General features: G+C 31.6%; 1 protein-coding gene and 1 long non-coding RNA gene across 11 annotated transcripts in view; one reads left to right on the forward strand and one right to left on the reverse strand.

The window, feature by feature from the left end:
• Positions 1-27,780, reverse strand: part of LOC141398634 (voltage-gated potassium channel subunit beta-2-like) — a 726,071-nt gene that overhangs the window by 451,931 nt on the left and 246,360 nt on the right. For all 10 annotated transcript variants that reach the window (XM_073976119.1, XM_073976118.1, XM_073976117.1 and 7 more), the window contains one exon: positions 7,582-7,662. Coding sequence is in view for 3 of the 10 variants with exons in the window: in XM_073976099.1 (XP_073832200.1) it covers positions 7,582-7,662 (81 nt within the window). In the remaining 7 variants the exon portion in view is untranslated. The remainder of the gene's footprint in view (positions 1-7,581; positions 7,663-27,780) is intronic.
• The window catches only part of LOC141398638 (uncharacterized), a 188,316-nt gene continuing 181,479 nt past the window's right edge, over positions 20,944-27,780 (forward strand). The window contains exon 1 of the long non-coding RNA XR_012411686.1: positions 20,944-21,146. This is a non-coding gene — a long non-coding RNA (uncharacterized lncRNA). The remainder of the gene's footprint in view (positions 21,147-27,780) is intronic.

Below are 27,780 nucleotides of genomic sequence, written 5' to 3' on the forward strand. Positions count from 1 at the left end.
ACCCTTAAAATTGCCAACTTGAATCGCGATTTATTTAAAAAGCGCTCCGGCGATTTTTTTAGTTTTTTTAATTTTCTTCATCTATGAACACTGTAGTTTCAGAATCCACAAAAATATCCCAGGTGTAAGCACATTCCATTTAAATTTGATTCAAGAGCACCGTGACATCTAAAAATTCCATAATTTGTATACATTTTGCACCATATCTCCAAAACTGTAAAATTTGTCTTAATATTTTCTTCTGCAGATACATTTATCTTTATTATTTCTCCCTGCCATTTGACGTTTTAAGCCATGGCTACAGGGTTGTGTTTTTCAGCGATTTTCATACCTGAATTAATTGTACTTTATTGTACCATGGGGATAGGTAATGGAAAGCAAAAACTGATTTTTCGACTTTTTCGATTTTGGTCTAATTGTAAAACTCGACTTATGACTTTTTTAAAAACCACAGAAAATCGATTTTATTCGACTATTCGTCGATCTTCGAGTTTTCTCTTGATCCTTTGCACAGATGATCAAATTTATGGGCAAACTCGAAAATCTATCACAAAATAATTGATTAACCGATTTTGCGTCCTGTCAAAATTCGACTTCGATTTTTAGTCTTTGACTACAAAAAGTACCCTAATGGTTTAATCGAAAATCGACTTACCTATCCCTAATCCGTTACGTCATCATGTAACACATTACAAAGTAATAAAACAAGGCAAAACTACTTACTTCACTGCTTACGGTGACACAGAGCGTGTGTGTCCGACTATAAATCCTAGGGTTGTGTGTTCAACGTTCACCGTCGGCACGCAAGTTTTTTGTTAACAAAATAAAAAACAGTTGGTAGTGCACATGTAAGCGTTTAAGCAACCGTTAATGTTCTAACCCGTGGCCTAGTATGTAGTGTGTTCGTCTACCAATCAGAAGTTCGCATGATCAAAGCCAGCAGGGAGCGAAATAAAATAAAAATATGAAGTGTGTTGAAATTGAAAACATATTCAACCTCAAATGTTCTAAAACATATAAATTATGGACAGTGCTGCTCAAAACATTTGCAACTGGAATGACTAGTTCATATTTTATATAGCTCTGAGGTAGTTAGTGGATTTGAAATGCAAATATTTTTCTATATTGATTGTTTATTGATATTTTTGTAGATTGATTATTATACAAATATATACAAAACAAAGCTCGAACTCACTTTTGGTTCAGCTCTAAACATTTGCAACTGAAAAAATTAGATTCAAAATCTGAAGAAATTATTTTTGTTTTGTTATATATATTATGAGTTAAACATTATATTTATTATCTTGAGACATCTTAAAGGAAACCAGTTTTCTAAATAAATTAATATATCCTTTAGAATCCTGTGCTCTAAGGATAATTTTTAAATACCAAGGTTTTATTCCATTTTTAATAGTCTACGGTCCAGATTAGATGCCCGGAATTTAGATTACTTAAACTGATCGGGTCCTGTAAGAACTTAGAGGGTTATGGCCACATATTGAACACGAAAAATGAAATTTTCATGAATTTTTTACAAGAAATCTACCAAATTTTTTCAGAAGATTTTGTTTTCATCTGATGGGTCACACGTTGAGCTAATATCGGATTTTTTTTTTTTTTTTTTGACAAATATTGCACAGTGTTCCGACAAATGACCGCCTACGAAACGCTGTTTATATTAAAGCAGTTTGCGGTGCCCACTGTAGCTCGAAAACGAATAAACTCATCAGCATATGTTTTTGTGGGATCATTAAGAACGTAAAAATCTTGAACATAAGCGAAGCGGAATTAAAAATATGAATTTTTAAAAATATTGTGAACTGTCAATGATAAAATTTCTATTTTAACTAAAAATTATAGTTTTTTCGCCATAAATTCCTTAAAAATTTTTTTAAAGTCTCTCGCTTAAGTACAAGCTTTTTTATATCTATAATAATCCCACAAAACAATATGAAGATTAGATCCTCCTACAGTGGGTACCGCATTCCAAAATGCCATTTTGAGAAAACCGCGTTTCAAACTTCAATGTTACATACAAATCACAATGAATTTTCTCTTTCTAACGCTCATATCTTACCTATTTTATATCCCATCGACATTTTTGAAACATATTCTACCTGTACTTTAAAATGAGCCAATAAAAAAATTTCTATTTTGTAAAATTTGGCCATAACCCCTTAAACATATTTGCAAAAAATTACTAGTTTTACGTGGTTATATTTACGTTTAGAGGCGGTATAATGCCAAAGCATCCTTTTATACGGCACTTCTGGTGTGTACATCGTGCGATTTTGACATGCAATCTTTCCGGTTAGTTTTTCGATCTGATAAATATCTCGACTTTTATAAGAACAACCTTCTGCATTTTGGGTAAACTTTTTTGAATAAGGGGAGAAATGCTATTATCGTTCGACCTGGTGATCAAGTACATTTTTTTTAAATCATATAACTTAAATATTGATTTAAATCGACGAGATCTAGGCGTTTTAAGTGTAAATTTTTCGAAATTTGGAAAAATATGCAAAATATATGCAAAAAATATGCCAAAAAATATGCGGAATATGCAAACAACCTGCAAAATATGCAAATATGCAATATGTGGCCAAATAACGGAGATATAGCAATAGTCGGTAATGTATCCAATTTTTCAATTTCTTTCCAAATCGCGCTGCAGGTCGCAATTTTGATCGGATCGTCACGAAATGTTGGGGGTAATGGGGGGTCCACAAAGAAGAAGCCTATTGCTTCTGATGATGGTCGGATAATATTCAGGCCTCGGAATGGCCAAAAACTTATTTGGAGAATGGGTCAACGTTTTATTTCAAAGCCAATATCTCTGGGTCCCACGGAGGAAGAAGCCTATTAAGTTTGGTGGTGGTCGGATAATATTCAGGACTCGGAAAAAGCAAAAAGCTTATGTGGAGAAAAGTCAACGTTTTTTTTCTTATGCGAATATATCCGCTTCTGGTAGAAGTATTCCAAAAGGAAAGCCCATCAATGGAAGAAGAAAATAACTCCTTTATATTGATGCAAAGTATGTTGGTGTAAGTGGGCACACAACCTAGATATCGCAAAAGTCAGTAATATATCCAATTTTTCCATTCTTTGTAATCACGCTACAGGTTGAAATATAATTGGATAGTCACGAAATTTTGCGGGTAGATGGGTTCCACAGAGGAAGAAACCTATTGATTTTGGTGATAATGGGGAATGGGGAAAAACTCATGTGGAGACAAATTCAAAGTTTAATTCTTGGTGAATATATCGGCTTCTAGTAGGGGTATTCCAACGGCAAAGCCTGTCGATGGAAGAAGTAGATTGGTGAAGGTGGTCAAAGAAGGGTGATACCACAATAATCGGTAATGCATCCAATTCTTTCATTTTTTGCCATCACGTTACAGGTCGTAATTTTGATCAGATGGTCACGAAATTTTGGTTGCTTATGGGGGTCCCAGAGAGAAAGAGGCATATTATGTTTGGTGGTAGTCGGATTATATTCCCTAAATTAAATGTTTACCAGTGAAAAGCTAATACACAGGGGTAGTTGTGTAGGGTATCACATAGTCGGCCCCGTCCCGACTATAGCCTTTGTTCACTTGTTTTTGTCTTAATTTGTAGCATTAGAATTCCTTTAACTCAAAGGGAACAAATCGATGTCGGACTTTTTTAGGAGGGTGCCGCCTAAACTTTTTAGATTTGTTAGATTGCCAAAGTTTGAGCACAATTGAAATACGTTAAGACGTGCAACTGGGGCCTCAAAGTTATGAAAATCCCGATTTGTTGGCTATTTAGCGATTTGGGCGACCCATATCTGTACCCGTATTATGCATTAAATTAAAGGACATTCTTTATACCCTCAGCCTTAAGGCTAAGGAGGGTATATACACTTTGATACGATGAAAATGTGCCTCATCGAAATAATGGTTTTAGACCCCAAGTATGTTTGGACGAAATGTGTTTCAGACAATTTGGCGTCGATCTTGCCATGTCCGTCTGTCTGTCTGTCTGTCCTGCTGGATGGAGCGCACGATAACTCTCGAACGGATAAACCGATTTGGTTCAAATTTTGGCTTTCGTAATATTTTGCCCAAACTTAGTTTAAGTTCGAAGATGAGCTACATCGGTCCACTCCTTCCGGTACCTCCCCCACAAAAGTTCGAAAATGTTCGGAAAGTTTGTGGGCACGATAACTGTTGTAGGGAGTGACCGATTTGGTCTATACTTTGTACAGCGTAAACTATCTACCACAGTAATATAAGTTTCCAATATGGTCTCAATAGGTCCACTCCTTCGGGTACCTCCCACACAAAATTTCGGAAAAGTTCAGTTTAGGGCCATCTCTCGAATCGCGCTGATTTTTCTTTTAGCAACTTGTATTCACTGCCGTCCATACGACGGTACAAGTTTCATCAGGGGCAAGTCCATACTTCCTGAGAAAACAGCATGAAAGTTGCAAAAAACCCCTATGACACCGTGTGAGGTGCTTGGAGCGCAAGGTAACTCTCGAACGGGTCGAATTCTAAGATTAATGTTGCCATTTGGCTCTTTACGGTGTTTTGAACTGTCGGGTCAAACAGTGCCAGACCAACAAGTTCAAGACTAAGATACCACAGATGATTTCTCATTTTATTATTCCCTTTTTTCTGATATTTGTTTGTCAATGCTTCCGTATTTCAATAGATTTTCAATGAGGTCTAGGTTCGTTTGGAATCCTGAAATTTGGTCACAGAACATCAATTACCCAGAAGAGTAAAGGATGGTAAACAACTAGAAAGTTGTGAACGACATAGCAGAGCAAGGAGTCGAGTTCATCACCAAGTAGTCATTTGTACCCAGATGGTTCCAAAACCACATTATGTCAATCTCTTGAATAAATTTAAATAAGAACAAAATGTAAAAGGTATTTGTTTTCATCCGCAACAATTGATAATATTGGAAGCAAAATGGGGTTCTTTTCACAATAGACTCCATTTTCGCCCCAAGGTTTTTTTTCGGGACATTGGCTTTATTACCTCGAATTCAGTAGTAGTTACGTATTTAGTTGTTCAGAAAGAAAAGTTAAGAACAGGCCTGTAATTTATTGCATAACACGGACTTTAACCATTCCATAGATATGGGTCGCCGAAGTCGCCAAATAGCCAAAAAATTGAGATTTTCATAACTTCGAGGCCCCAGTAGCATGTGTTAAAAACTTTGACAGTCGCCTCCAAAAATCCGACATAGATTTTTCCCTTTCAGTTAAAACCAGCTTAATGCAACAAATTAAGACAAAGAAAATATGGAATTTTACATAAAATATTTGAAAATTTAACAAATTTTATATTTTTGCATAGTTTAATAATAAAAAGTGGTATTACAATATACATATAACCATATTTTTATACCCTACACCACACTGTGGTAAGGGGTCTCAATAACATAATAATCTGCTAAAAAATCTACGTTAAACGGCAAACAAACTTAATTTAGAATACTTTGATGATTTTTCCAACCTTAATTGACAATTTTACGACTTTTATGGCGATTTTCGGCTAAAAACTTTTTGCATATTCTGCATATTTTGTGCATATGCAAAATATGTCAATATGCAACAAAAATACAAAATATGACCTCGTTATTGAATTCAGTTTTTTTCTGAAACGAATTTGGTCCAATCAGAATATTCGTATCTTAATTATTAAAAAATATGCAAATACCATTTTACTTTTGTCAAAAACTTATTGATATCGGATAAGTATGTCATATACGTCACATTTGCTAACAATTCATCTCTGGACATAAGTTCGGACCTATCTTCTATAATATAATATCCGGTTTACTGTGTCAAAGACTTCTGCTATAATCAATGATTTAATAGTGTCATATTTGTAAATGCGGCGTTAAAGTTTACAGAAGTTTCATGGGATGCAGATCGACAGTTACCGTCTTTATCATATTTTGTAGAATATAATAAAGCTCTCTTCGAGAGCCCTGTATGTTCAAAAGTACACACAAATCCACAAGTTATTTCCTTACTGATGTGATCCCAAGGCGTGATATTTGATATTGGGAAAACAAACCAAAAATGGGGAGGAGTGGACATTTATTCTTAGTTCGGCTTATGAATGAAATTTTCTGTATCGGTTCACCTAAGTATATATAAACAGGATCACAAGAACACCCTCGGGAAACAACAATCTTCAAACAATCATTAAGCTGCAAAATATTTTAATTTTTGTGGGAAAGATTCCCGAAGGAGTAGGCCGACATAGCCCGCATTGGAAATTGGTTGAAATTTGAAAAAAAAAAATTTAGCTAGATCGATTCATCCTCTGCCTATCTTTTGCTTTGTTTATACCCAGCAAAATTTGAGGGAAGGGGTTCCATGCGATGACATGATTTCATGGCTTCTTTTGCGTTGGTTCAAATGAAGTCGTGAAAGATCCGATGTTTTCATTAGCATTTGAACCAATGCAAAGGATGTCGTGAAAGATCCGATCTTTTCATTAGCATTTGAACCAATGCAAGGGAAGTCGTGAAAGATCCGATCTTTTCATCAGCATTTTAACCCATTCCATCGATCCGATAGAGATGAATTTTGTGTTTTTATTTATACAAATTTTTCTAAATATATAAGATTAATTATTTATAATAGGCTCGTAATCACAACCAACGTTGTTAAAACTCTCGTCGTAATGATAATGTCATTGCAAAGGGTTGGTGGAAATGACATGCCAAAGCATTGGTGAAAATGACATGTCAAAGTATTGGTGTTAATGACATGCTTTGGATCCAAAAATGAATAGCATCTTTTGGGGTCCACGCTCATATAAAATTCATCGATGAAGATGCTAAAAAGATGACATGCCAGATCACTTTCACCAATTGATTGAATGGCATCTTTGGCATCGAACATTTTGCTGGGTATGTACCCGAGTGTTACATAGTTTCATATAAATATTTTAGGGCTACTTCATATCGGCATGAAAATTCAAAATAAATCGAATACCCAAATGTTGTGTAGTGTAAAATAAGAAATTAAACCAAGAAACCGAAATAACAAAAAACAGCTAACTAAGCTACTTAAAAACCATAGAGAAGCCAAACTTTGAAAGTATTTTGAATTTGCTATGAATTTTGAGGAGAACAAATTTACACAGTGATAATGATCATTTCGAATAGAAACTTATGTAGAATATTATGTTTATAAATAAACTAGTAATTAGTTGTTAGTAAGAAAGGTAAGGAAATTTTAGTATCAGAAAATAATTAACAATTATTTCAACAATTTCTTTCATATTTTTCTTATCATAATCTGTTTTTCAAACTAATTTTAAAAATTAAAAAAAAAAAATAATAAAACATACAACAATAATTGACAAAAATACACCAACAATTTATTCATTAGTAAACATCAAATTTAAAATTTATTTAATTTGTATTTTCATTTCATTTTTTGATTTTTGTTTTTTTTTTTCTCTTTTTTTTCAATAAAATAAATCATAACATTTCTAAATTTAGTTTCGTAATATTGTATGTAGGGGCAAGTTACAAAAAAGGGGGGAAATGCATTTTGTTGACATTTTGGTTTAAAACACTTACTTGAAGAGCCTCCGCCAGCGCCCGGTGGCGGATATGAAAACCAAAATTGATGTGCCAGTTTGGTAGGCCCTGTTGGGCTTTCTGTAAATAAGAAAAGAGAGATTCAAGTATTTAATTATAATAGGGTAATAAATATGTTGTATATGTCTCTTATTGTCTATATTTTAATTGGCAAATTTCATATCCAATTTCAAAGGAAATCACAAATACACATTTAAACAATGACTTGTATTGTCCCATCAATTACAGTTGTTTTTTATAACAACAGTAATATACGATTTTTTCTCAATTATTTTTGAACTTCCTACAAACATGATTTTTTTGTATTTATAATTATTTTTTTTTAATTAGGCCCAAGTCACTTTCAAATTGCAGCACGTTATTCATTTTCCAAACAATTAAACACAACAATTATTTTTTGTATTTATTTGTTTTGCTTTGGCATTCTAAACACTTTTTAATTTGTTTATTGTTGTTGCTAATTCATGTATTCTTGTCTGTGCTTTTTGTTATGACTTTACTCTTGTTGTTGTCTTGTTTCTTCTCTACTATTATGTTTCAGAGTATAGCTAGCTGGTCGGTGTTTTGGACCATTGCCAAATAATGTGCAAATGCCTTAAAATGAAATAAATACAATTCGATTTAAATTCTTTTTTTTTCTCGAGTAACTACATAACTTGGGCACAATGGATTGAAAGTTCAAATGACAATATTTTTCAATACCTACATAGCGATGACTTACTTCCTGAACCTCGTAACTTAATAATGTACGCTTGTGACCTTTTCATATTAAACGATATTTTATTACAGCAACAACTTATTATTTGAACATGTACTATTCTGTAAATATTAATAAAATATATTTTCGTATCTCCATCACTCATATATTCAAAACTACATCAATCTCATATACTTATACCTACTGTTGTTAAACTGTTAAACCGTATGGAATGTAGGCAAATTTCTTTTACCGCTATTCACAGCTAGATATATGAAATCACTGGCAAGGTCGTATATACACACATATTATTTTTACTTATTTTCACCCACTGTGCATGCTGAAACGACTTGTTTATATTGATTTTCTTCTTTCAATGTTTTGTTTTCATTTTCGTATTTTTTTCTCTTGCTTATTTTAGTTGTTAATTGTTTGAGAGTGCACATTACGATGGAAAACTATTTTCGACGGAATGAAATATTTTCGTTCTCACATTATTCGTGTACTTATACCGAAAATTTGATAGATGATGAACATATTGGAAATGCTCAATCACAATGTTTGTTTGATGTGTTTGCGATGTTCGAGGAATTTGTCCACTAAAGTATAGAATTACATTTTTGAAAATTTTTGTGAAATAAACACCACCACTTAGTGCCGCCTATTATCACTTACAAACATATCTGTCAGAGATTTGAAAATGTATTGAAATGTAGGTCATATTATATTATTTAACAAAAATAGGTGCGAAAGCGATGATTAGATTTTAAGTGGTGTAAGCCCATTATTATAATATTTCGGTAGTGAATTGTTGGTCGGTATTGGACAGATAACGGATTTTTTATTACAGGTTTGCCTTAAGAATAAGTTTCACATATATTTCTCATAGAAGTTAGTGTTCCTTTTAAAAATTAATGTGCAACCAAGAGTGTGCTACACCATAAAAAAATAAAAAAAATTGAGAGCAAATTCAAATCCGATTGTGCAAACTTGGGGTATGCTGGCTTGGACAAAAACAAGTAAAAATGTATCAGTCGGCTTTGCCGACAGAGATATATCCTCAGCCTGTGTGGAGTGAAACACTTTTTTCCCACAAAAACTAATGTATTTATTGGGGTTTCCAAAATGTTGGGCGTATAAACCGACAAACATATGAATTGGATTAAAGGTCAAAAATTTGTGTGGGAGGTACCGGAAGGAGCGGACCGATATAACCCATCTTCGAACTTAAACTAAGTTTGACAAAATATTACGAAAGCCAAATGTTGGACCTAATCGGTTGATCCGTTCGAGAGTTATCGTGCGCTCCAGCCAGCCAGACAGACAGACGGACGGACACTGCTAAATCAACTCCAAATTCTCTGAAACACATTTCGTCCAAACATACTTGGGGTCTAAAACCATTATTTCGATGAGACACATTTTGCCCGTATGAAAGTGTATATTAGGGATATAACTTTTTGCACTTTTTTGCAAATATCAAAAATACCACCACATAGCCGTGTAGAGCATGAAAAACTATTATGAAATAAGGTGTATTTTTTTCTCTATCGCGAAAAAAGTTTCCGCACCAAATGCATTAAAGTTCAGTAAGGCATTTTTAAATTTTATCTGTTATAACAACATTTTTTCTTTTCACAAAAATTGTTATTTTTTTGTAATATAATTTAAAGTCATTATCAAACCGTTCTGGACCAATTTGTTCTCAAATCGCGCCATTTCGGAGCATATTAGGAACTTTTGACACTATGCAATTTTTGGTTTTTCTTTATAAACTCGTGAATTTTATGTTTTTATTTTTTTGACTTATCTGACAAGAGAAAATGGGGTCATTTGCAACGAATTCGCGAAAGTTACAGGCTGTTTTTGTTGACATTGCCTGTGAGAATTGTTTTTATTTTCTAAAAATTTATTCAAACAAAGCAAATTTAAAATTTTAAGTAGAAAAAAATATCAAAAGGGTTTTAGTAATCACAGTCGGTGCGGAAACATTTTTCACCGAATCGATCTTAGAAACGCGTTTTCATTTTTAGGACAAAATTCCCCACATGGTACTGCTGTTGTATTTTTTGTAGAAAACAAATACGTTTTTCACAGGCAAAGTCAACAAAAACAGCCTGTAACTTTCGCGAATTCGGTGCAAATGACCTCATTTTCTCTTGTCCGATAGGTAAAAAAAAATAAAAACATAAAATTCACGAGTTTATAAAGAAAAACCAAAAATTGCCATAGTGTCAAAAATTCCTAATATGCTCCGAAATGGCGCGATTTGAGAACAAATTGGTCCAGAACGGTTTGATAATGTCTTTAAATTAGATTACAAAAAAATAAAAATTTTAGTGAAAAGCAAAAAAGTATAAAATTAAAAAATGCATTACTGAACTTCAATGCATTTGGTGCGGAAACTTTTTTCGCGATAGAGAAAAATTTACACCGTATTTCATAATAGTTTTCCATGCTCTACACGGCTATGTGGTGGTATTTTTGTGGTTATAGCCCTAGTGTATATACCCTCGTTAGCATAAATGCTGAGGGTATAATGAACTTTAAAGATACGATGTAAAAACGGCCCTTTGGTTTATATTTATCTCTAATAATAATAATAATAATAATAATAATAATAATAATAATAATAATAATAATAATAATAATAATAATAATAATAATAATAATAATAATAATAATAATAATAATAATAATAATAATAATAATAATAATAATAATAATAATAATAATAATAATAATAATAATAATAATAATAATAATAATAATAATAATAATAATAATAATAATAATAATAATAATAATAATAATAATAATAATAATAATAATAATAATAATAATAATAATAATAATAATAATAATAATAATAATAATAATAATAATAATAATAATAATAATAATAATAATAATAATAATAATAATAATAATAATAATAATAATAATAATAATAATAATAATAATAATAATAATAATAATAATAATAATAATAATAATAATAATAATAATAATAATAATAATAATAATAATAATAATAATAATAATAATAATAATAATAATAATAATAATAATAATAATAATAATAATAATAATAATAATAATAATAATAATAATAATAATAATAATAATAATAATAATAATAATAATAATAATAATAATAATAATAATAATAATAATAATAATAATAATAATAATAATAATAATAATAATAATAATAATAATAATAATAATAATAATAATAATAATAATAATAATAATAATAATAATAATAATAATAATAATAATAATAATAATAATAATAATAATAATAATAATAATAATAATAATAATAATAATAATAATAATAATAATAATAATAATAATAATAATAATAATAATAATAATAATAATAATAATAATAATAATAATAATAATAATAATAATAATAATAATAATAATAATAATAATAATAATAATAATAATAATAATAATAATAATAATAATAATAATAATAATAATAATAATAATAATAATAATAATAATAATAATAATAATAATAATAATAATAATAATAATAATAATAATAATAATAATAATAATAATAATAATAATAATAATAATAATAATAATAATAATAATAATAATAATAATAATAATAATAATAATAATAATAATAATAATAATAATAATAATAATAATAATAATAATAATAATAATAATAATAATAATAATAATAATAATAATAATAATAATAATAATAATAATAATAATAATAATAATAATAATAATAATAATAATAATAATAATAATAATAATAATAATAATAATAATAATAATAATAATAATAATAATAATAATAATAATAATAATAATAATAATAATAATAATAATAATAATAATAATAATAATAATAATAATAATAATAATAATAATAATAATAATAATAATAATAATAATAATAATAATAATAATAATAATAATAATAATAATAATAATAATAATAATAATAATAATAATAATAATAATAATAATAATAATAATAATAATAATAATAATAATAATAATAATAATAATAATAATAATAATAATAATAATAATAATAATAATAATAATAATAATAATAATAATAATAATAATAATAATAATAATAATAATAATAATAATAATAATGATAATAATAATAATAATAATAATAATAATAATAATAATAATAATAATAATAATAATAATAATAATAATAATAATAATAATAATAATTATAATAATAATAATAATAATAATAATAATAATAATAATAATAATAATAATAATAATAATAATAATAATAATAATAACAATAATAATAATAATAATAACACTGTGCAACAAAATTCAATTTTTTTCAAAATGATGGGAAAACCGATTAGATTATGAAAGTAGAGCTAAAAATATGAGACACGTGTATCGGCGTTTTTAAAGTTTACGTCGGAAAGTAACCAAAATAGGCGGGGCAAGTTCCGCCCATTATTAATTTTTTCTAAATATTCGAGTTTAGATATCTTGGAATCCTTGCATTTCATGTACATAGTGTCTTTGGCAACTTTACTAAGGAGGGTTTGGGAAATATTTTTGTTAAAAATTTTAACCCCCATGCGGTTCATCAAAGGGGTCTTTTTTGTCCTTTTTTCGAAAATCTTTCAAAAACTCATTAAAAATGTGATCATATCAAATCCGAATAATCCACAAAATTGTTCGCCATAAAATTTTACTGTAGGTCTCAGAATACACCAAATCTGTAACTCTTGTCTAATCGCCGGGAATCTCTAAAAATGAAAAACACGTTTTAGGGTTAAAGTCGGACTTCATCTGAGTTTCTTCAAAATTGTCCCACAAAACATAATTTTAGAGAGATGATGTCAGAGACAAAAATATTTTTCGTCAAATTTCACCATAGGTCACCAAAGAAACAAAATGTATATTTACATTCAATAGCATGAAAATATCAGTATCAATTTTGCTGAAACAAAACATTAAAATATTTCCCAATTTTTTTGATGAAAATTTTTTCCTTCTTTTTTCTAGTTGATACATGGAAGTAATATAAAACTTGGTTATAGGTGAAAAGTGTCAAAGGATGAAAAATTCTACACAAAATTTTACCGTAGTTTCAAAATAAACCATAAATCTATGTACAACATTGCCTTAAAAAATTAGATTACAAATGTATATATATTAGGATGAAATTATATGTTTTAATTTTGGACTGTTACTTTTACATAATTCCATACTGGATCAAAATCTAGCAAAATCCTTTACTTTTTGGGAATATTGTTGAAGAAAGAAATCTTCCAAATGAAATTTCATTATGAGTCTCTGAATAAAAGAAATCTGTAACCATAACATATAACATTCTTAGCAGCACTTGTTTTTGATATATAGGTTTTAGGGCCATATTTTCCAATTTTCATACAAATTGTCGTTGTGATTGAAAAATATAAATATCTTATTGAGGGTTTTTCGTTATAAATTCACACAGAAGATGTTGTGCGTATACTTTAAACAGTTTTAAAAACATTTGTGGTGAATATATATTTGTAAAATATAAAAAACCCCAGATCGGGCCTGCCAAAATTGCGTATTTTTAATACTTTCAACTTAAATTCCGTAGTTAGGATAAGCCATTGGTTACTTATATTGCATGCGAAAATACATTAGTGGTCTACGGCTATGGTCCAGTGAAAATATAGGTGTCTCACATGCACAATTTGGTGTGGTCCAAAAACTACAATGATGGGACTCACTCCTACTTTGGTGGCATTTCAATTTCCTATATTTCGGAATTAAAATTCAATAATTGTTATTTTGTCATGGAGACTCCATTTTTTATTTAGCCACAAGAAAAATTAAAACGAAAATGTGGGCCGCACAATGGTTCAGGAATCGATTTTCCTGGCCAAAAATCAAAATTTTGTTTTGTCAAAGATATTTAATTTCTATATGGGATTCGATAGTATACATATTGAAACTAAGGAAACCAACAAATTAGGCCCAAATATTGGAAGGCGTGGGCGTGGCGTGCCACTAAAGACGAGCATTTTCCCTATTTTTGGGAAATACGTAATTTTTGCAAATTTCTGGAGAAAGACGTAGCTATTTCTCTGAAACTATAACAGTTATTGTGTTCATTGTTTTTTTGTAAGGTAGGTAAGATTGTGGCCTTTAAAAATCGATTTAGTAAATTACAGTAGCGCTTACACAACATGATCTATTTTATTTTTCCTCGGGTACTAAATTTTATGAAATTCCAAATTTAGTGGAATAGAACTTTTGTGGAACAACATGGAACAAAGTTCTGTTTTCACAGAAAGATGCCCGAAAGTCTCCTCTTCCTGCCCATATATACTTTTGTACCCGTCCCGTTCCGTCCGTTTAACACTTTTTTCAATTTATTGAAATTACATGGGTAAAAATGTGTGTTTTTCTATACTGTTTCCATATTAATTACAGTTTTTTGACACAAATTACAACTATTTTGAGTATATGAGTTTTTATACGAGTTATATACGTTTTATTAAAACCCAAGGAGAATTTTTTTAATTTTTGAAAAAATTTAATTTTTTTGTAAATTTTTTTTTACAAATTTTTGAAAAGAAAGTTTTTTCGATTTTTTTTTTTTAGTTTTTTTTTTTTTTTTGGTAATTATTTTGTTTATTTGTTGGTGTTTGACCATCTTTAATACATAAGAAGATATAAAAAACACAAAAACACTCATATTTTGATGAAAAATAGTTAAAAAACTCAAAAGTTTAACTTTGACCTTGAATTTCTCTGCAACTATGAATATATCTCTATCCGTTCAAAAGTTACAGAATTTTGACCAGGAAAAAACGATTCTGAACCACTGTGGGCCGCCAGCAAAATATTTTATTTATTATACCTTTCATCCTAAGAGAGCAGAGAATAGGTACAATAGACCGGGGCGATTTGAAAACCTTAATGGGTCCTTCGCGTTTCTTATTCCTGGGATTGAACAAAAAAGTGGACTGGATATGTCTACGATGAAAATCAAGCCTTCCGATTTTGACTTGAAGTTTTTTATTGGCGTTTTTTGGATATTTTTGCATATAACAGCCAAACCATTGAGATTTGCTATCCAACACAAAGAACAAAATTGTGGCCAACACAATAATTAAGACCTCTTTAGTATATCGCAAAAGTATTGGAATGCCTCTTCAGACAGTTTTGGCCTTGAGAAAGGGCACATTTTTTTATCGATAAATGATATTTTCCGACAAAAGTTGACCTGAAAAATATTTAAGCGTTCTGTTACAAAATTTCTATCGTGTTGCCTTTCGTTCGTTTGGGTTTCTTCGTTTTATTATTTTATAACGGTAAAAGTATTGAAAATCTGGGTTTCTTACATCTGAAGTATTTTGACGATGATCTCCAATTTGATACATGACACCAAAAATACAGTGATGTGCGAAATAATAGAGCCACTGAAGTTACAACGCATTAAACGTTTCTAAATCACTTCTGAAAAGTGTTTAATGGCGCAAATTGCATTTTTATAGAGGAACATTATCCCATAAATAAAATTCAGTCAACATTTGTCCAATTTGGGGGTTGACCTTGTATTAGGCAGAGCAGAGCCTGTAAAGGGCTGTGCGAAATAATAGGGCCACTTTAGGTAAATAAGACAATTTCTTAAGGAAATTTAAACTTGACCGTCAAAATCATAGGGAAAACTTTAGTTTTCCTTCCTAACATTATTTTCCTGAATGAACCTGCACTAAAAATTAAAATTGTAATTCCCCTTCTAGAGTTAATGGGGCTGAAAACCCATATGGACCCAGAATCAAAGATAATGCCCCATAAGGACCTCCAAATATTGCAAATTGCAATAATATTTGTGATTGTGAAGAAAATGTGCTAAACTACTATCAAAAATAAGAAAACATTAAAAATCCGTCGAAAAAAGTTAATATTTTTATGATTTTAGATAAAAAATGGGAGGTCCTGTAAGGAATATTACCCTTTGTAGCTCCTCTGCTCCAATAAACGAGCAAATAATGGATTGCTATTAACTCTAACAGATCTAAGATGTTATTTAAGAACAGCCTAAAACAATTTATGTGTACAGAAATCACGAATCCTTAACATAAAGACAGAATATGTTTACACGTGATCGTAGATGAACGCGTGGGTTGGCCTATGGCTGAACATTTTCCTTGACAGGTGGTACAACATTTATTTAACTCGAACGGACAGCTTCGGATATCATTTTCATTCACCACTGGTAGCCTGGGCATTTAATAAAGCTAACCTCGATGTTTTATGAGGCCTGAAATACTCAGCAATAAAGGAGGTAGCCAGAGATGGGTATTCTTCGAGAACTGTTATCAACATACTCTGTCTTTATGTTTAAGATTCGTGATTTCTGTACCCATAAATTGTTTAAGTCTGTTTTTAAATCACACCTAAGATCTGTTAGAGTTGATAATAATCCATTATTTACTCGTTTATTGGAGCAGAGGAGCTACAAAGCGTAATATTCCGTACAGGACCTCCCATATTTTTGCTCTAAAATCATAAAAATATTAACTTTTTTCGATCGGTTTTTTATGTTTTCTTGTTTTTGAAAGTAGTTTAGCACATTTTCTTCACAAACACAAATATTAATGATATTTGCAATATATTGGAGGTCTTTATGGGGCATTATCTTTGATTCTGGACCCATATGGGTTTTCAGCCCCATTAACTCTAGAAGGGGAATTATAATTTTAATTTTTGGTACAGGTTCATTCAGAAAAATAATGTTAGGAAGGAAAACTAAAATTTTCCCTATGATTTTGACGGTCAAGTTTAAATTTCCTTAAGAAATTGTCTTATTTACCTAAAGTGGCTCTATTATTTCGCACACCTCTTTACAGGCTCTACCCTGCCTAATACAAGGTCAACCCCCAAATTGGACAAATGTTGACTGCATTTTATTTATGGGATAATGTTCCACTATAAAGATGCAATTTGGGCCATAAAACACTTTTCAGAAGTGATTTAGAAACGGTTAATGTGTTGTAACTTCAGTGGCTCTATTATTTCGCACATCACTGTATATGCAATTATTAATAGACCCATTGTTTTGAACATACGTATATTAACTCCTATTTATTGTTGAATTTCTCGTAAATCGCGTTTTAGTAGATGGGTTTTCACGGGAAATAATTTATTAGATCCGGAACGTCAAAAACTGAAATGAACAATGGAGTACGAGGTAATCGAATGACAATTGCAAATATTATATTATTATATCAGATTTCTATGAAGCTGTGCAGACTACATTTACGATATATCTACGTATCAAATAATTCAGAATCACAAGTACTGCATACCTATAATAGATTTCTTGAAAACGCTGTTTGATGTCAGCATCAATTAATGATAGAAGCAGATAAAATTTTGAAAAGTAATACATTAGTGAGATCATCCTTATTTAGCTTAGTTCTATTTTTACTTTAAGAGGAAAATCGTAAAAAGTGTGGTTTAGTCACAAATCGAGAGAAAACAAGAAAATACACCTTGGCTTAAAACCATTTTTAGCAATTTTTATACCCTCCACCATAATATGGAGGGTATAATTAAATTTGTCATTCCGTTTGTAACACATCGAAATATTCATCGGAGACCCTCTAAAGTATATATATTCTTGATCAGGGTAAAATTCTAAGTCGATATAACGATGTCTGCCCGTCCGTCTGTTGAAATCAAGATACAGCTCGCAATTTTTAAGATAGAGCTTTGTAAATTGTTATAGAAGTTTCTATTATTTCTAGGGTGTTTGGTATTACAAATGGGCTATTTGGTCCACGTTTTGATATAGCCCCCCATAGAGCAGTACCGCTCAATTTTCAGTATTTTGAAGGTTTTAGCCTCATTATCACACAGAAATTTGGTGCTAAGTCTTCCTTGGGGATACAAAACTCTCCCCCAGAAATTTGTTGGTGGACCTACACCTTCATATAGCCTCCATAGAACGGTACCTCCCGATTTTCGGTATTTTGAAGGTTGTGGCCACAATAACCCACCGAAATGGCTGAAATTTCGTATTTGGTCTTCATTTGGGGTACTTAACTTTCCATATGAAATTTGTCGGTATAGGTCCGCGCCTCATATAGCCCCCATAGAACGGTACCTCACGATTTTCGGTATTTTGAAGGTTGTGGCCAAAATAATCCACCGAAATGGCTGAAATTTGTTATTTAGTCTTTGTTGGAGGTAAAAGCCTTTCTGACTGAAAATCGTCGGTATAGGTCCACGTTCCGATATAGCCCCCTTAGAACGGTACCTCCCGATTTTCGGTATTCTGAAAGTTGTGACGTCAATATCTCACCGAAAGACTGAAATTTGTTATTTAATCTTCCACGGGGTTATAAAATATTCCAGAAGAGAATTATCAGTATAGGTCCGCGGATTCCTATATACCCCCTAGAAGCGTACTTCGTATCTGTATTTTGAAGGATTTACCGAAATATCGAAAATTTGGTATTTAGTCTTCTTTATACCCTCAGCCTTTAGGCTAAGGAGGGTATATACACTTTGATACGATGAAAATGTGCCTCATCGAAATAATGGTTTTAGACCCCAAGTATGTTTGGACGAAATGTGTTTCAGACAATTTGGAGTCGATCTAGCCATGTCCGTCCGTCTGTCTGTCTGTCTGTCTGTCTGTCTGTCCTGCTGGCTGGAGCGCACGATAACTCTCGAACGGATGAACCGATTCCGTTAAAATTTTGGCTTTCGTAATATTTTGCCCAAACTTAGTTTAAGTTCGAAGATGGGCTATATCGGTCCACTCCCTTCGGTACCTCCCCCACAAAAGTTCGAAAATGTTCGGAAAATTTGTGCGCACGATAACTCTTGAAGGGAGTGACCGATTTGATCCATACTTTGTATAGTGTAAACATTCTACCAGAATAGTATGAGGTTCCAATATGGCCTCAATAGGTCCACTCCTTCGGGTACCTCCCACACAAAATTTTGGAAAAATTCAGTTTAGGGCCATATCTCGAATCGCTTTGATTTTTGTTTTAGCAAGTTGTATTCACTGCCCTCCATACGACTGTACAAGTTTCATCAGGGGCAAGTCCATACTTCCTGAGAAAATAGCATGAAAGTAGCAAAAAACCCCTATGACACCGTATAAGGTGGTTGGAGCGCAAGATAACTCTCGAACGGATCTGCTGATTCGGTCCAAAATATGGTCTTAGTAATATTTTGTCCAAACATAGTTTAAGTTTGAAGATAAGCCATATCGATCCACTCCTTAAGGTACCTCCCCCACAAAAGTTCAACAATTTTCGGAAAATTTGTTCGTACGGTAACTCTTAAAGGGAGTGGCCGAATTGGAAGCTTCAAATATGGACTTCAAACTTTCAAATATATTTGTCCACTCCATCTGGTACCTCTCACACAAAATTTCGGATAAGTTCACTTTATGACCTGATATCGAATCACTTTGATTTTTGTTGAAGCAACTTGCATTCGCTGCCTCATTTACGATGATAAAAGCTTTTTTAAGGGGCAAGTCCACACTTCTTGAGCAAACAGACCGAAGAGTGTAAAAAACCCCTATGGCACCATATGTTGCGGCTGGAGATCCACTTCCATAACGGTCAATGTCGATCCATTCCTTTTAGTATCTCCTCCGCAAAACTTTTGATCGTTAATCCTAATCAACGCTTTTGTCTGTTCAAACGCCCAAAATTTTTAAAACCCCCTAAATACATACGTATTTTGGGAAAAAATTGTTTCAATATACACAAGCTGAGGGTATATCTCTGTCGGCAAAGCCGACTGATACTTTTTTACTTGTTGATTCTATATATCGACATTTTGATATAGCCCCCATGTAACGGTACCTCCCGAATTTCGGTATTTTGAACGTTAGCCACATTGTTTTACCGATCTTGCTGAATTTTGGTATTTAGTCTTCTTCATTAACGAAAGAAAACTAATTGCTCCATTTTACTTCAAAGCAACTCGTTGTGGAGGGTATAACATATTCGGCCTGGTCGAACTTAACGCCGTTCTTACTTGTTTAACATAAAGCTTCCACGCAAATTAACTTTTAAGGCCATAAACCTAATTCATTATTTATATCGGATTGTTTAGAGCAACGACAATTATTTTTCAGACATACATTTTTTAAATACTCTTTTATGTGCAAAAATATATGCAAAAATTAATATATCTGTTCACTCTTCGACACTTACTAGTATTAAATGAAACAAATAAAAAAAAAACACCCACAATATTTCGAATACAACGTTTCCTTTTTCTTTTAGCACGGCACACGATTTTTTAAATCTTTGCGTTTTTTATGTAAACCCGTTATTTCTCTAGACAATTCAAATTAGTAATAATTTATTGACATTCAAACAATTATTCCACAATAATTTTTATTTTCCTCGTCTTTTCAATACTTCAAACGACTGAACAACTGAACTGGAAAATGATTGGAAGAAGTACGCGAGAGCACTGACGGTCAAATGTGAAAATTTACTGAATGAATTGTACATTGTTTTGAAATATTTCATAAAAAATTATGTGGTTTTTTTTCTTTCAAAGCATAAACTTTTTTTTTTTTGAAACAATAACAAGACAAGTGTTTATTTTTTCAGCTCCCCATAATGCACTCACACATACATCAATATAAATATAATATTGTACACATAACAATAAGAATGAGAAGGGGATCCGTCATAAAAAAGTATATTTTGTATTGTTTTGAGAAAAAAATAAATCTTCAAAGCAAACAAAAACACCTGTGCTTTACAGTGGGCTGTATAGAGACAAACTGAAATGGATCATCGAGTGTACAACGCGTATGGTAAGTTATACAAATATGCAATTTATTACAGTTTTATCAAACATGTGTGATTTTACAAAATTAAATATTGAATATAAATGAATTGATGGTAAATTTCTCTAGGACTATTCGAATTCAAATCGAGAGAATTTGTATTCGAATCGCCTTAGTGAAACAGACTGTAAATTCAATTTGAGCTTATTAATATTCCTAAACTGCGGTATCTAAATTAGTATTAGAAACCCATTCAAATACCATGTTTTTTTATGCCTTCGTTGTCGTTCGGAGTTTACAAAAAATGAAGTATTTATCATTGATATAAAATATGATTACTTTCTTTGTTGTTAAGGACAGTCAGCACATATCCTAATTGTAATTTTGTGGGAAACACTTCTGTTCGTAAATAACACTGTGCGACAAAAAATGACAAGGAAAACTGAGTAGATTATGAAAGTGGAGCTAAAAATATGAGACACGTATATCGGCGTTTTTAAAGTTTACATCGGAAAGTAACCAAAGTAGTCGAGGCAAGTTCCGCCTATTTCTATTTTTTCGACATATTCGAGTTAAGATATCTTGGAATCCTTGCTTTTTAGGTATATAATGCCTTTGGCAACTTTACAGAGGAGGATATGGGGAATATTTTTGTTAAAAATTTTAACCCTCATGTGGTTTACCAAAGGGGTCTTTTTGGTCCTTTTTTCGAAAATCTTTCAAAAACACCTTTTAAATGGGAACATATCAAATCCAAATATTCTACAACATTGTTCGTCATAAAATTTTACTATAGGTCTCAGAATACCAGAAATCTCTAAAAATGAAAAACACGTTTAAGGGTTAAAGTCAGACTTCATCTGAGTTTATTCGAAATTGTCCCTCAAAACATAATTTTAGAGAGATGACGTCATAGGCAAAAATATTTTTCGTCAAATTTCACTATGGGTCACCAAAGAAATGAAATGTCTATTTACATTAAATATCACGAAAATATCAGTATCAATTTTGCTGAAAAAATATGAAAATATTTCCCAATTTTTTTTATGAAAAATTTTCCTTCTTTTTCCGAGTTGATACATGAAAGTAATATAAAGCTTGGTTCTAGGTGAAAAGTGTCAAAATTTCACTATGAATTTCAGAATAAACCATATATCTACGTATACTATTTTCTTAAGAAAATTAGATTACAAATTTATACATTTTAGGAGGAATCATAACTACGTAATTTAAGTTAAAAGTACTAAAAATACGCAATTTTACAAAGTGCGATCTGGGTTTTCTATATTTTTATACCCTCCACCATAGGATGTGGGTATATTAAGTTTGTCACTACGTTTGTAACTACTCGAAATAATCATTGTAGACCCCACAAAGTATATATATTCTTGATCAGCGTGCAATTCTACATCGATATAGCCATGTCCGTCCGTCTGTCCGTCTGTGGAAATCACTCTAGCGTCCGAACGGATTAACGTAGGTTGATGAAATTTTGGGAAAATATGTTATATTTACGTAGGACTTTTGGTATTGAAAGCGGGCTATGTAGGTCCACGCTTTTGTATAGCCCCCATACAAAATGACGCGTGACGCGTAGTCGTTTTAAGGAATTTTTAAGATATTTGGCCCAATTTACCACCGAATTTGTTGTAATTTGGTACTTTGTGTCTCCAGAGGCCAAAAAGTATTCCTACCAAAGTTGGGTTATATAGGTCCACGTTTTGGTATAGCCCCCATATAAGGCCCCATATAAAGTACGCGTCATTTTAATATATTTTGAATGTATTAGACCCATTTGACCACAGAATTGGTTGTAATTTGGTATTTTGTGTCTTCAGAGGCCAGAAAACATTCCTACCAAAGTTGGGTTATATAGGTCCACGATTTGGTATAGCCCCCACATAAGGCCCCATATAAAGTACGCGTCATTTTAATATATTTTGAATGTATTAAACCCATTTGACCAAATAATCGGTTGTAACTTTGTATTTTGTGTTTCCAGAGGCTAAGAAACATTTCTACCATAAAATGTTTATATAGGTACACGTGTTGATATAACCCCCATAATACAATATCTCCCGATTTCCGATATTTTGAACGTTTAAGCCTCATTATCACACCGAGATGGCTGAAATTTGGTATTTAGTCTTCTTTAGGCGTATAAAACTTTCCCCCAGAAATTTGTAGGTATAGGTCCACGCCATCATATAGCCCCCATAGAACGGTACCTTCCGAATTTCGGTATTTTGAAGTTGTTGCCACATTAATCCACCGAAATGGCTGAAATTTGTGGTGGAGGGTATAAAAAGTTCGGCCCGACCGAACTTAACGCTTTTCTTAATTGTTTAAATATAAATTCATCACAAATATTTCAAAGCCTGTTTAAATGGAGGGCACAACATATTTGGTATGAATTTATAACGAAAAACCATCAATAAGATATTTATAATCACAACGACAATCTGGATAAAAATTGTAAAATATGGCCTAAACCCTATATCAAAAACAAGGACTACTAAGAAGGTTATGTGTTATGGATACAGATTTCTTTTATTCAGAGACTCATAGTGAAATTTGATTTAGAACATTTCTTTCTCTAACAATATACCCAAAGGATTTTGTTAGATTTTGATTCACTATGGAATTATGTAAAATTAACAGTCCAAAATTAAAACAAATGATTTCCTCCTAAAATGTATAAATTTGTAATCTAATTTTCTTAAGAAAATAGTATACCTAGATATATGGTTGATTCTGAAACTCGTAGTGAAATTTTGTGTACAATTTTTCTTCTTTTGACACTTTCCACCTAGAATTAAGTTTTATATTTCATGTCTCAAATCGGAAAAAGAAGGAACGAATTTTCATCAACAAAATTGGGAAATATTTTCATGTTTTTTCAGCAAAATTGATACTGATATTTTCATGATATATAATGTAAATAGACATTTTATTTCTTTGGTGACCCATAGTGAAATTTGTCGAAGAATATTTTTGCCTTTGACTTGACGACATCTCTCTAAAATTATGTTTTGTGGGTCAATTTTGAAGTCCGACTTTAACCCTAAAACGTGTTTTTCATTTTTAGAGATTCCTGGCGATTGGATAAGATTCACAGATTTGGTGTATTCTGAGACCTATAGTAAAATTTTATGACGAACAATTTTGTAGAATATTTGGATTTGATATGATCACATTGTAATGGAGTTTTTGAAAGATTTTCGAAAAATAGACCAAAAAGAGCCCTTTGGTAAACCGCATGAGGGTTAAAATTTTTAACAAAAATATTCCCCATATCCTCCTCTGTAAAGTTGCCAAAGACACTGTGTACCTAAAGTGCAATGATTCCAAGATATCTTAACTCTCAACTAGAAATGGGCGGAACTTGCCCCGCCTACTTTGGCTACTTTCCGATGTAAATTTTAAAAACGCCGATACACGTGTCTCATATTTTTAGCTCTACTTTCATATTCTAACTCAGTTTTCCTTGTCATTATACCCTACACCACCATTTGGTAACGGTATTATGTGTTAGTGCATTTGTATGTAACATGCCTAAGGAAAAGAGATGGACCCACAGTTCCTTCAAGGGATATGCATAGAATAACTTTCTGAGTAGATTTATGTTCCGTTCGCAACGTACAGGTCGCATTTATTGTTCGATTTGGCTGAAAATTGGGGAAGATCGTTTGTTTAGCCTAATGAAGAACGCTATTGCTTTTTGGTGAAAATCGGTTCAGATTTGGATATAGCTCCCATATATGTATATTGTCGGCCGATTTGAGGTATTTAATGCACCAAACACGCTGTATCTTTCCAATTTGGATGAAATTTGGAATGGAATTAGGTCTATAGATAAATGTGGCAAATTATATCGAAATCGGTTCAGATTTGGATATAGCTCCCATTTATATTTTCGGCCGATTTGAAGTATTTTATGCACCAAACACGCTGATTCTGTCCAAATTTGGAATATGTTACGGAATTAGGTCTAGAAATAAGTGCGCCAAATAATATCAAAATCGGTTCAGATTTGGATATACAGCTACGTGCAACTAATTAGGGACAGCATGGCAGAAAAAACTATTTCACGTTTCTTTAGTTTTTGTTATGGAAACACGCAAAGTGTTTACACTGTTTTTAATCGATCTACTCCTAAGCTTTAACATTCCACATTGGTCACACTGATTGTACCGTTACTTTGCAATTGTCACGTACTTCTTCATTTGGTTTAGAAAATTGATCGTGCACCAAATTAAGGACAGTTGATAATTTCGCTATATTATATAAATTTAAATATCAATAGAGTTATTAACGCTTAGTTATTACACAGTTTGCCGAATAAAAATATCATTGTTAATCATGGGTAGAAATAAATCTTGTGACGTCAGTACGAGGAAGATTATAGTGCAAATGCATCGTGATGGAGGGACATGCAGACAGATAGCATCTGCTCTAAAAGTGTCCAAAACCATGGTGCACAACGCTATTCGTTTTTTTAAGACGAATTCTACGACAGAAAAATTGCCGCGTAAACAAAGAAGCAGAATAACGACAGCCCGAAAAGATATGCAAATAGTCCGCGAATCAAAGAAGCATCCCCATAAATCTGCAAACGAGATTCGGGAGGCAGTTTTTGGTGAACATGCAACGCAGCCATCAGTAGACATCAGTCGTTTAAGAGAAGCTGGACTCTTTGGACGAATTTCTCGGAAGAAGCCATTACTGTCAGAACGAAACCGAAAGCTGCGTTTGGAATTTGCAAAAAAAGTACCGCCATTGGACATCTGAAGAACGGGTATTATTTTCCGATGAGACGAAGATCAATAGAGTCTCCCCAGATGGGAAAAAATATGTACGTCGCACAGTGTTGCCTCAGTGGACAAAAATCGAAAAATGTGTTCTTGACTTTTTTATAATTTTATGGTTTTATTTTATTGAGAACACTTCAAATAGGACAAACCTCAAAGATGTTGTCGATATTTGGTGTTACTATAAAGTTATAGCTCTTTAAACATAGAACATTTTTCGTATGTGACATTTACTAAAATGTATTTAAAAAAGAAACCCATGTTCATGGAAATTTTTTAAAGAAGTTATTGACATATTCCACAACTTTTGAATAGGGAATTAAAGAGTGGTCGATAGTCTTGCAATTTATGAAAAAAAAAAGTTTACATATAATGTGTATACATAAAGTACCGTTATGTTGATTGAAACAGTAACGTGTTATACAAAACTTACGAATTTCGCTTCTTTCATGGCGTGTATCTAAAAATTGCAGCAAATTGCAGTTTCGAGCATTTGGTACATGAAACAGACATCCCTTTCGAATTAAAAAATGTAAAGTTTACATCCTATAAAATCCGATTCTCGGAGCCACAACCATATCATCATAAACAATTCGCATATGAAATTTGAAGGCGGTTTAATTAAAATTGGCTGAGTTATAGCAGAATCGGAGAAATATATGTGGGGGCTATATCGAAATCTGATCCGATTTTTAACAAAATCGGTAAAACTGATCAGAGGCCCAAGCAAATATCGCATATTAAATTTGAAGGCGGTTCAATTAAAATTGGCTGAGTTATAGCAGAATCGGAGAAATATATATATGGGGGATATATCCAAATCTGAACCGATATGGACCAAAATGGGAATTTTTCATTCCTATGCCTGCATAAGTACTTGTATAAAAATTCATCGACCTAGGTCAACTCCTTCTATTTTTGTCCACGTTTACAAGGAAGCGGCAACACTGTGCGTCGCCATAAGTGCACTGAGTACAATTCAAAATATACCCGTGCTACTCTTAAACACGGCGGTGGATCCATTATGCTTTGGGGTGCTATGTCATCACGTGGTGTCGGACCATTACACAAGATTGAGGGTACTATGGATCAATTCCAGTATGCAAGAATCCTTAACGATACAATGTTACCATATGTTGACGAAAATATGCCTGTAACATGGATCTTTCAGCAGGATAACGATCCGAAGCATACCTCTCGTCACGTGAAGCAATGGTTTATTGAAAATTCCGTGAGAGTTCTGGAATGGCCATCCTCTAGTCCTGATCTCAATCCTATTGAGAACTTATGGCAAATTGAAAAATCGAAAGTGGCCCTACTTAAAATAAAAAATTTTGATGATCTTTACTCTGAAACCAAAAAAGCTTGGGAAAGCATTCCAAATAGTGTGTGTGAACATTTAGTCAACTCGATGCCACGCAGATGTCAAGCAGTGATTGATAACAAAGGTTTTGCAACAAAATATTAACAGTTTTCAATAAAATGTTGAGCTTTCTATGAAAAAAATTATGTGTCCTTAATTATGTGCACGGTTAGAAATTGTCGAAATAACAATTTTCATTAAAAAATCCTATAATTGTAGATGGGTTTAATCACATATGATGTAATAAGTAAGTGCTGGTTTAGATTAACCTAATTATAAAAAAAGTTTGGACAAAAATGTTTTAAAAAATTTCAGGTATTGGTTCAAATATGTTTGACAAGGTGTTGTCCCTAATTAGTTGCACGGAGCTGTAGCTCCCATATATATTTTTGGCCGATTTTTGGTATTTGGCGCACGAAACACGTTATTTATGTCCGATCTCAATGGAATATGGAATGTGTGACGCAATTCGGTCTAGAAATAGGTT

This window comes from Musca autumnalis, unplaced genomic scaffold (assembly GCF_047663935.1).
Source record: "Musca autumnalis isolate F117 unplaced genomic scaffold, ASM4766393v1 scaffold_3, whole genome shotgun sequence".
Taxonomy (NCBI): Eukaryota; Metazoa; Arthropoda; class Insecta; order Diptera; family Muscidae; genus Musca; species Musca autumnalis.